The following is a 12,134-nucleotide window of genomic DNA, read 5'->3' as shown; positions in this document are numbered from 1 at the left end:
CCAAAATCCCTGTAAATGTTCATTAAATCTAGTAAAATTTAATAATAAAAAAAGAGTGCATTGTATGAACTTGAATTATTGCTAGGGAGAAATCTCATACATGTATCTTATGTAAAATTTGGGGGTTTCTGAGATAGGTTGGCCTCCTTAGTGTTTAGAAGTCCCTGGAAGGTACAAACACTGTACTCAGCTACAATTGAAACCATTCATAAGAGTGTAGGAAGTAGACTTGGTGATCTACTTCTGAAACACTGACCATTGAAAACACTATGGAGCATGATGTCTATTCTGACACACATGCATCACCTTGAGTCAGATTTAGCTCAAGACAACTGGCAGTTCTAGTCTTTGAGATAGACTTTTAAATGAGTTGACAGATAAAAAATTCCAGGAGGTTTCTGGTTGGATACAGTCAATCAGCTTATTTTGTCTGTTTCCAATGTACTCAAGAGAGCCACAAATATTCCCAATCTCATGTATTTGTAGTGAACAATTTTAAAGTATATTCTAAAAAGAAAAATATACTCCTTTTAATTACTCTTACATAGATCATTTTCAGGCTTTAGATTTTTAAAAATATTACTCCTATTCCTACTTTCCTTTTAGATAGGTATAACCAGGGTATAAATATCATTGTATAGTCTATTTTCTCTCTTCCTATTTTAAGGTTACTATTTTTACATGGAATTCATTCTCTCTTTCTCTCTTCTTCTCTCTTCTCTCTTTCTCTTATCTCTCTCTTAGCCATGGCGTCAGAACTCTTCCATTGAGTTGTAATTTGCGTGGAAGAACATTGCCCGTTTCTGTCCGTGGACTACAGGTAGATTCAAAGCAACAAGAGTGTCATTCGGGTTAGCTGCACAACTCCCTACACACTATGCCACCAGAGCTGCCCTTTGAATTCTAGTCACACTGATAATTTTGTCAGATTGATACATTCTCACTGTCTTTCAAATAACTGGGTCATTTTTATTTTCCCTAAATATTTTTCCATGTAGTCTTTTTTTCTTCTTTGGTACTATTTCTTTAGGATATATTTTCAACAATTAGATCATCCACCTCTCTGCCACAGAACACCTCCGATGAAGCATCGCTCAGGTGTTTATTCCCATCGCCATCAAGTCTCAGTTTCCCAAAGAGCTTGAGCAGCTGCAGAAATCATTTATTGGAGCTTCGGCTTGAAACAACAGATGAAAATCCAGAGACGGTATCAGCAAAGAGGATGCTCATGGACTGTGTGGTAATAAGAGATCCAAATACTAAACACTTCACAGGTTTTGGATTTGTTACATACTCATCTGTGGAAAAAGTAGCCACAGTCATAAATCTAAGTCATAAATGTGGTTGTATGAAAGGGTTGTGGAACCTAATGAGCATTCTCAAGAGAAAAGTCTCAAAGACAAGGTCCCCCCCTTAACTGTGAAAAATATCCTTGTTGGTGAAATTAAAGAAGATACTGAAGAGCATCTCTTATTATTTTGAGCACTATGAAAAAAGTAAAGTGATTGGAATTATGACTGGCCAAGCTAGTGCCAAAAATGACAAAAGCTTTGCTTTTGTAACTTTTTTATGGGGTTGTTTTTGGTTTTGTTTTTTTATCTTTTGATCATCATGACTCTCTAGATAAAATGGTTCTTCAGAAATAGCATACTGTGAATGGTCATAGCTGTGAAGTAAGGAATGCCTTGTCAAAGCAAGAGATGGCCAGTCAAAATAGTTTTGGAAACTTTGGTGGTGGTAATGGTGGGACTGTGGACTTCGGTAGAAATGACAAATCTTGAATGAGGAGAGAACTTCAAAAGATGAGGTAGTTTTGGTGGTAGCCATGGTGGTGGAAGATATCGGGGTAATAGGGATGGTTATAATGGTTTTGGTAATAACATAGATGTAATTTTGAAAGTGGTGGGAGCCATAATGATTTTGACAATTAGAGCATCAATCGTCAGATTTTGGACTCATGAAAAGAGGAAGCTTTGGAGGTAGAAGCCACCGCCTTTATGGTGGTAGAAATCAATATTGTGCCAAACCAAGAAACCAAGGTGGCTATGGTGTTTTAAGAAGCTTCAGTAGGCAGGACTGTGGCAGATGGTTTTAATGACTGCCAAGAAACAAAGCTTAGCAGAAGATGAGCCAGAGAAGTGACAGAGAAGCTACAGGTTACAACAGATTTGTGAAATCAGCCAAGCACAGTGGTGACAGTGCCCAGCTGGTACAAAGAAGACATGTTTTAGACTCATGTTTATGTGCTAAAAATCCACGAGGACCAAATTTGTGACTAATTGTATAACAAGCTATTTTTTATTTTGTTCTGTGGAAGTATTCCAAAGACAAAAGAGTTTTAATATAGATTTTTTTTTCACCCATGATGTTGATTGCTAAATGTAATAATCTGATGATAACACCAAATAAATGTCTTTTAAAAAATAAAAAAAATTTAGATAGTTCATAGATTAGGAATAAATTAAAACCATGAATAAAGATTTAAAACAAAACCCAAATTGTGTACAAATATACAATATTAACAATAAAACCTGAGTCTTAGTCTTCCAACATATACAAACACTCCAAATTTGAGAATTCTATTTTTCAATGTTGTTATTTTACATGTAAAAAACCACCTCAACACCTTATATTTTATCTCCTTCAAAGATTAAATGTGAAGTTTTTAAAAAAAATTATTTTATCAACTTAAGATTCTTTTGAGATGAGTGAGATACCCAGAGGCAGAACATTTTGCATAAATAACAAAAATAGAATGTCAAAGAGGTTGAGAATAATTTATGAAAGAAAACTAGAAATACTATTATCTTTAAGCTCCTATTATAGTTTTATTAATAGTTAGGTTTTATAATCATCTCACTTTAAACAAAGGAAATAAACATCCAAACAAAATCTCAATTCATTATTTTGTATAAAAGAAGAAAAATCATCCTACCCTATTTATAGTTTCTGGATTCTTATCACTTGACTCCTCAGGAATTTTAACAAGGAATTTAGAGGTGTCAGCCAACTGGGAGTGGGTTGGTAGTCTTCTGATACTGGGTATAAATGTGAAGATCAGAGGTTTGGTTTCAGACTCGCCCGAAGAGACCTATGAAATATGTAATATGTTAGACTTTCAGTCTTGTCAGTGGTTTATTTTTACTTTATTCTCTATATACCAAGATATTTATCTCATTTATTTTGATAAATTGCCTATGATCCTATGGGTTTGTATATAGCTGCCAAAGAAAACAGCTATAAAAATAGTCCTAGTACCAGAACCTTTTTTATAGCATTTATCAGAGGGAGCAATAGCACTCTAGGCAGATCTTATTTTAGGGGATAGTAAAAATGGGAAGATGAGTGGAATGGCTGGATTCTGCAAAGGTGTGTTTTCTGGTTTGGGGTTGAGACTTGAGTGTGTCTCTTGCTTTCAACTGGGTGTGAGCTGATTGGATTTGGCTTCATGTTTAAAAAGGCATTTGGGCCCTTGGTCCTGCAGCCCTGGGGCCTAAATTTTGTGGAGTTCCTGAATAAAACAGGCTTGGAAACAGGAGTGGTATCCACTTCCAAAGAAAGCTTGCGTCTAGAAAATAAATGAAATTGGAGGAAAGATAAAAGTTTCGTGTTCAAGACTTCTTATTCATAGGGTCACCACGTGTCACTTAGGACTCAACAGCACTTAACAACGACAACAACAAAAAGGATGGGCAATCTTCTCCTATGCTATTAATTGCCTCTGAAAACTCTCCAGAGGGTCAGCTATGAGTGAGTCCTGACTCGATGGTACCCAACAACAACAATAAAGCATCAGGTTGACAAGCTGATTAGAAGGATAGTACAAGGCATGTCTACCCCAGGGGGATCACAATAAAAGCCACATCAGGTCTTCAGTTTCAAAATGAGCTTTTATTCATTTATCCCTGCCTGAGTTGGGTCAGTGGTTGAATTCTTTCCATGAAAACAGAGATTCAATCTGTTGTATACATGGCTGCTGTTGGTTATGTGGACTCAATAGCACCTAACAACAGTAAAGACCAGGGTTCTCAATCAAACCAATACACTGAATGTGCAGCCACCACTAGTATGTCAAGGGAGGCTTTTGTGTTGCCATAATAATGAGCAGATTTCACTGAGGGGTCTGACAAAGGCAGACAAGGGAGAAAGAAAGGACAATATATTTCCAAAAATAATCCATTTAAAACCTTCAGGATCGTAACAGTCCAATTTTGCTGTGTGGGGCTGTCATAAGTGAAGAATATCTCTGCTGAAGATAACAACAATAACAACTAACCTGGATACCAGCCACAGCTGCTATCAAGTTGTGTCATGACCATACTGTGTATGTTGTTGTTGTTGTGTACCATAGAGTCAGGACCAAGCCATAGTGGTTGGTTTTCAGAGGTAGTAAATTGCATGGGAGGAGATTGCCCATCCTTCTCCCACAAAGCAACTGGTGGCCTCGAACTGCGTACCTTCGAGATTGCAACGCAGCTTCTTACCACTAGGCCACCAGAGCTCCCGTACTGTGTCTGTCAGAATAGAACTGCCCTCCAAATGGCAGTCATGGCAGATTTTTCAGAAGTTTATCAGCAGTTCTTTCCATCACAGATTTTCTGGAATTAGTCTTTTAGTGAGAAGCTGAGCATGTTAACATTTGTACTACTCGGTCATCTTTAACTCTCAGTTAGCAACCTCTGTTTCCTCTCTGCATAAATGTTTCTTCTTTTTAAACTTTTACTGTGATTTGGGTGAAAGTTTACAGAGTAAATTGGTATTCCATTCAACAATGAATATGCAATTTTGGTTCATGAACTTGATTACAAATCCCTACCATAGAACTCTTCCCATATTTCTTTTTTGTGTTTACATTTTCCTTTTGTGCTTGTTTCCTGCTTTCTAAATTTTATCACTGGGAAAATACTACCATTTGAGGTTCTATAATTGATTAATTTAAAGTATATATCTCCCTGGCTATTATTAACTTTAAATGAAGCAGTCATAATTTCTTTATTTACTGATAATCATGAAATATAGAAGAGCCATCCAATATTTGCTATTAATCCTGAGCAATGGATTTAAAATTGAAGGCATGCCTCTCTGACTGCCAGAATTCAAAAGTCTGATCTCAAGGGCATATCTCTTCTTACATTCATTCTTCACTCCTGCAAAAGCCATTTACGTTTTGCTCAGAGGAAAATGTGTGGGATAAAACAGTAAAGAGGAAATAGTCGATAATTCAAAAGGGTGACATAAATTTTCACATAAAAACAATAGTACATCAACTTGGACTTAGTCCTAATGATAATAGAGAACCACTAAATCTCTATCGAGTGGGAAATGGTATATTAGAATTTGAGGCAGGTAACACTGGGTTCAAAAGGAGAAGTTTAAGATTTACCCAAAATTTCAATGTAGGGCATGAGAGCTAGAAAAGAATTAAAATTAGCGCAAAATATTTTATCCTAAGTAGCTTCAAAAAATGAGATTTATACCAACATTAGCAGTTGGAAATTGATCAAACCTGCAGTCAAGATGAATCAATAATAATGGATGATTGGTATGAAAAAGTTGGGAACAAGGAAGAAGGAATAGTAGTTGGAAAATATGAACTTAGTAAAAGAATAAGGCTGGAGATAGAAAGATAAAATTTTGCATAATTAATGATTTATTCATTGCATATACCTTTTATATGAAACATAAATGGTGACTGTGGACATGAATTTCACCTGATAGTATTCACAGGAATCAGATAGATTACATCTGTGGAAAAAATTACAGAGAAGCTCAATATCAATTGTAAAAACCAGGCCAGGTGCCAATTGTGGAACAGACCATCAACCATTCATATGCAAATTCAAATTAAAGCTAAAGAAAGTTAAATCCACAGGAATGAAAATTTGACTTTGAGCTTATCATAAACCTATCAACCATCTCAGGAACATATTTGAGGCCTTGAAAATGAATGAATTAAGGCTAGATAAACTGTGGGAGGATATTAAGAAAATCATCCAAGAAGAATGCAGAAGGTCATTACAAAGACAGAGGAGGAAGACAAGACCAAGATCAAGGTCAGAAAAGACTCTTAATGTTGCACTAGAGTATGAAGAAGCCAGAGAAAAGGGAAGAAATCAGGAAATTAAGGAGCTGAACTGAAGATTTCAAAGGGCAACTGCAGAAGTCAAAAGAAAGTTTTATAATGACTTGTGTGCAAAGAGCTAGGGTCTGAAAATCAAAAGGGATGAACTCACTTGACATTTCTCAAGCTAAAGAAATTGAAATACAAATTAAAGCTTTAAGCTGGAATACTTAAGGATACTATAGGTAGTTCAGAAAGAATTAAAAGATGGAAGGAGTACACAGAATCACTGTACCAAAAGGAACTGGCTGACACAGAAGAATTTCATTAAAGAACATATCATCAGGAGGCAATGGTGATGAAGGAGGAAGTTCAAGCTGCCCTAAAGGAAGTGACAAAAAAACGAGGCCCCAGGAATTGATGGAAAACCAATTGACATATTTCAACAAACAGATGCTTTTGTGGGGTTAGATGCTATTGTTGGAACTTGTGCCAAGAAATTTGGAGGACAACTGACCAGCTGACTGGAAAGGATGCATATTTATTCCCATTCCAAAGAAAAGGTGATGCAACTGAGTTTGGAAATTATTGAACAATATCATTAATATAACACATGAACAAAATCCTGCTGAATATTAAAAACAACAACAACAACCACCCTGGAACAATATATTGACAGAGAACTACCAGTAATACAAGATGAGTTTAGAAAAGGCTGTGACACTAGAGACATTATCAACAATATCAGATGGATCTTGGCTGAAAGCAAAGAGTACCAGAAGAATGTCTATCTGTGTTTTATTGTCTATGCAAAGACGTTTGACTGTGTGGATCACAACAAATTATAGCTAACCTTGAGGAGAATGGGAATCCCAGAACACTGGATTGTGCTCTTGCAAAGCCTATACTTAGACCAGCAAGCAGTCCTCAGAATGGAGCAAGGAAACGCTGCATGGTTTAAAATCAGGAAAAAAGTGCATCAGAGATGTGTCCTATCGCCATACCTTTTCAATCTGGATGCGGAACAGATCATTTGGGAAGCTGGACTTTATGAGGGAGAAATGTGGCATTAGGATTGGAGGAAGATTCATCAGCAACCTGCATTATGCAGATGACACAACCTTTCTTACTGAAACTGAGGAGGTCCTAGAGTGTTTGCTGCAGAAGGTCAAGTACTGTCATCTTCAATATGAATTGAAGCTCAACATCAAAAAGACAAAGATTCATACCACTGGGTTGATTGGAAGCACCACGATGGATAGAGAAGAGAATGAGATTGTTAACAATTTAAGCTTGCTCTTGTATCACAATCAACACTCTTGGTACCAGTAGTCAGGAAATCCAAAGATTAATTGCATTGGGAAAATCTGTGGTCAGAGAACTCCCCCCAAATACCAAAAGCAATGATGTCATTCTTGAGATTATGGTGCACCTAATTAAGTCTTTATAATTAATTGCTATGCATCAGACAGCTGGACAATGACTAAGGATGACAGAAAAATAATTTGGCGCCTTTGAGTTGTGGTGCTACAAAAGAGGAATGAACATACCATGGGCCACCAAGAGAACAAATAAGTCTGTCTTGGAGGGGTTGAAATCAGGCTGCTCCTTCGAAATAAGGATTGTGAAGTTCGGTCTCACATAGTTTGGGTAAGTGGGCAGGAGGGACCAGTCCTTGGAGGACAACATGATAGGAAGGGTAGAGGGATAACGAAGGAGAAGAAAATCCAAAATGAGTTGGATTGACCCAGTAACTGAGATAATGGAGGTAGCTATGTTGGAGACAGTGAACCTGGCTCAGGACAGGGCAGAGTTCAGAGCTATTGTACTTTGAGTCACCATGAGTCGTAGGTGACTCGGTAACACATTAATAACAACAACATGAATGGACTTGATCACATTGAGTTTGGTTTTAGTTTTAGGTTATACATACCCAAGTGGAAGTCCAGAGTTGAGAGAAAAAAAATCTGTGCTAGAGATATAATTGTTAGGGTTTTTAGACTATCAGTTGTATTTAAAACAATCAGCTAGACAAAAATCTCTGAAAAATAAGTATAAATGTAGGGAGGGTCAGTGGAAATTTAAGATTGAACTTTACAGAATTTAACGTTAAGTCATCCAGCAACTGAGAAAGAATTAATAAAAGTGACTCAGAGGAATTAAAGAAAATTTAAAAGCCTGGAATATCTTTGAGTAAAATACTAACAAAAGTATTGTCATACCATGAGAGCCCAACCCAAATGAAAAGCCATGAATAGTAATGAAGCAAAAAGTTCTTTGATATTCTGTCCATGAAAGCTTAGCTGTCTTTTACAGGAACACAGAAAGTGATGGGTAACATTTTTAGAGTTGATATTTGGAAGTGGTTTTGCAAGAAGGATATGAATACAAGGAATTTTAGGTACTGATGAGACTATAGCAAATACTCAATCATACTGTAAAAATGGGTAAGAGAGACTGGCCATAATGTCAAGACCAGCAATATTTGTGACTTGGAAAATAGATTTGAAAGGATGGTAAGTGACAGGACTGGTTAGCGGTCAAGGGTCACAGTATGGCAAATAAAATGTTGTTATTTAAAAGTCTGGTAATTCCAAATGGTATAAGATCCAACTTTGGCCATGAGACTGATTATGAGGGATGAGACACAAGGAAGAACACAGAGGTTTAAAATGCTGAGGGCCTGTGAACCAAGAAACTTTACTGAATTATCTGGGTGAAAATTAAAGTTACACAGTGGGTGGAGATGGGGCTACAGAAGGAGACTGACAGCTCAAGGAGCAGCGGGAGCAAGTTGTCAGCAAATGTGAGGCATGGGGCACAAGGTACAGCCTGGAATGTTTAACTGGGATGCTAGATTGTCAACAAGTAATTCTCTTACGTATATAATGTCAAACAAACAAAACTGGATAACTTAGTAAGAGATTTTATAAACATTCTAAAAAAAGTAAACTCTGGACCACATGTTGTCGCTGTGTGCCAAAGAATCAGAAACAACTCATAGATAACCCTCCAGTGGGTTTTCAGAGGCAAGACCACCTATTGGAAAGTGTAACTTTCTAATAACTGAAACGCCTGTGCCTTATAGGGAAAAAAAATGCATATTACTTGCTGCTTAAGTGCTAAAAAGCCGTTCCAATTCTTAGCAGCCCCCATGTGACAGAGGAGAACCTAATCGATGGACTGTGTGAGCTACGATTTTTATAGAAGCGGACAGTTCTTTCTCCTGCTGAAATGTTGGCTGGGTTCAAACTGCCAATGTTTTCCTTAGCAGTCAAGTCCTGAATCATTGAGGTTGTTGTGTGTGTCACTGAGCAGATTCTGACCCACAGTGGTCCTATGGAGCGAAACAGATATGTTCCTTAGGGATTTGAAGGCTGTAATTGTCATAGGACATCAAGTCTTTTCTCCCACTGAGCAGCTGGAGGTTTCAAACCATTGACCTTTGGGTTAGCTGTTGAATGCTTAACCATTTTGTCTTAACTTAGGGATCCTCCTACATATTCCTCTGAGTAATGTGGTGCAGAGTATAAAATGCACAGACAATCCCTCCTGAGTTAACTTTTACTTTTCAACATTCTTTTTTACCTTCAATATCTTTGTCATTATTCCCTCTTGGTAGTCATGTCACATTTCCAAGGTTGTAACTTGTCTTTGGAAAATAACAGATCAATGATCTTCCTTGTAGAAAGGAAAATTAGATTTTCTTGTATGATTTAGGAGGCCAAATAGTCCTATCAGCAATTCAATATAAGGTGGATTATGTTCTAGGAAGTTTTCTTTACATGACTAAGCTCACCAATACTGCGAGGTAACACTCTCTACCCTTAAGCCCTCTAAAATGACAACAGGTCGATCCATGGCTCTATCCAAAGAACATTTAAATAGAGCATTAAGAACGTCAGTAAAAGTGACTCATGGTTGTCATACTGTAATCATTATTCCTAAGTGCCTTTGCCTTCGAAAACATATTAAATGACCATAGTAGATGTTTTTAAAACCTTGTATAATTAGTATGTTTCAAGGACATTTAAATGCCTAGAAGAAAAATAGATCTCAATCATTGACATTCACATGTAGACTTTAAAATTTAACAGCTTCAACTTTAGTTAATAAAATGGAAATGAAGTAGGAATAAAAACAAGAGTCTTAATAGTCTTCATAAGATGACGATAGATGATACATAGATGATAGATAGATAGATAGATAGATAGATAGATAGATAGATAGATAGATAGACATAGCAATACTACATGCTGATAACTGAGGCACCTAAATTGAAGAATTATTTCCTTTTGTGAATCTATGCTGCAATATCAAAGGCATGTATTTCGACTCCACCAGCTGCTACGTTACAGGAGGAAAGGGTGGGAAAGCTCCTCTCATTCATTTATCTGCCTCTGAAAACCTGCTCGAGGGTCAGGTATAAGTCTGTTCAGACTCAACAGCACACAACAAAAACATTTGTATTCTGTATAAAATTTCTTCACCAGCACAAGAGAACAATTTCAGATTTCAGTAGAGCCAATATATGATGTTACTCAAGAATACAATAAAGCTAAAACATCTAACAAGACAAAAAAAAATACTCATTTTTCTGGTTGGTGAACAAGATCAGTGATGAATTACCATCCACACTGGTATCTTTAGGAGAACAATTACACAAAGAACGATAGTTTAATAATCACTTTTAAGCTAGTGGTACAATGTTCGCTAAATCTCTCTGCTTTGCTTTTTTCTTACATCTTCCCATCTTATCAAGGACCTAATGTTCATTTACACAGAATTTCCATTGGGGGAGGATTTGAAATCACACTAGCAACCCAAAGCAACATTCAGATGAAGAGTCACATGTTAGGGAGTAGGTTGCTGAGTCCCTTGTTCAGGAAAGAAAGACTATTTGCTGTTTACTGCATACTGCAGCCAAGTTCCAATAAAACCCCAAAATGAATTGCTCTGAGGATAAAAAATCATTTTCTACATAAAGCAGAAACAGATGAATGCTAAGAGCATCTTGCACTTTTTAAATTCCAGTTAACACTTTCATTTGCCAGTGCTGATTAAACATCTTGGTTCCTGTCCGTGGAAAATCATTTTAATAATAGAAATTAAAGCTGAAATGAGGAAAATATTTTCCTAGACATGGTTTGACGTGCTTTTAAAAAACCTCTAAGATTGTCACCTTTTCACCGGAGAGCTCAAAAATATTTTGAGGATTCCCACCCCCCCCCCATGCCATGCAAGCTTACCGCTCGCTTGCTCAGTTTGCGTTTGTCACGCGTCGCTTTCTTACTTTCACTTACATGTTGCCTCCCTTCCGATGTTGACACCCACAGTCACAGATGGCCACTAGCCTCCTGCTGAAGCCAGTCACTGCAGACTATCCTTCATTAACACTAACTATGCCCAGGGCAGTCCTGAACCTAATCTTGAGTGATTCCTTAAGCATTCTTCTTTTCTTTTCTTTTTTTTTTTTTGTTTGGTTTTTTTTTGTTGTTGTTCTTCCCACTAACTGCTAGATAACATTCCATTTTGCTACACAGGCAAATGATCCACACCCAGGTAACTCTCCCTCAGACCCGCGTGCAGCAACCACCACCAGCATAGTGCACTGTCTTTAAAAGTGATTGAAAGCATTAGGGAAAGACTTCCCTTTACCTGGGGTGTGGTCTGACTGCTCCCCGCTAAGATGCATGGGTTCATTTGGAAGTAATTGTTCCCGCAGACACTCAGAAGCCCCCCGTGCTGGAAGCATTGATTCATCACATAAGGGAGTGAGCAAACCAATGACTGAGGTGGGAAGGGAGCCTCTCACTAAGACAACACACACATACACACACACACACACACACACACACACACACCCTCAACCAGTGAGGAAAAGAATTCTAAAAAGAGATGAAGTGGAAACCTCCCTGAATGGGAGAATCTTGTCAGCTCCCAAGAGTAGATTTATGTGGAGACCATTTTTAGACTTGCCAACTTTGTAAGAGGTCATATTGACTGCTGAAATGGAATCTGTACGAGTGAAAACAATTGGCACTTATTTGTGTTTGCCCTCTTTTCTTCCCAT

General features: G+C 37.4%; 1 protein-coding gene across 1 annotated transcript in view; it reads right to left on the bottom strand.

The window, feature by feature from the left end:
• Positions 1-11,824, bottom strand: part of LOC102860264 (mucin-17-like) — a 199,340-nt gene extending 187,516 nt beyond the window's left edge. The window contains exons 1-2 of the mRNA XM_006893154.1: positions 11,720-11,824; positions 2,936-3,091 (exon numbers count right to left, since the gene is read on the bottom strand). Coding sequence (XP_006893216.1) covers positions 2,936-3,091; positions 11,720-11,824 — 261 coding nt within the window. The remainder of the gene's footprint in view (positions 1-2,935; positions 3,092-11,719) is intronic.
• Between the last annotated feature and the right edge of the window lie 310 nt (positions 11,825-12,134).

Source organism: Elephantulus edwardii, unplaced genomic scaffold (genome assembly GCF_000299155.1).
Source record: "Elephantulus edwardii isolate Elephantulus edwardi_28Jun2011 unplaced genomic scaffold, EleEdw1.0 scaffold00124, whole genome shotgun sequence".
Lineage (NCBI taxonomy): Eukaryota > Metazoa > Chordata > Mammalia > Macroscelidea > Macroscelididae > Elephantulus > Elephantulus edwardii.
Note: the sequence above shows the minus strand (reverse complement) of the source record. Positions and strands in the feature narration are given on the sequence as shown.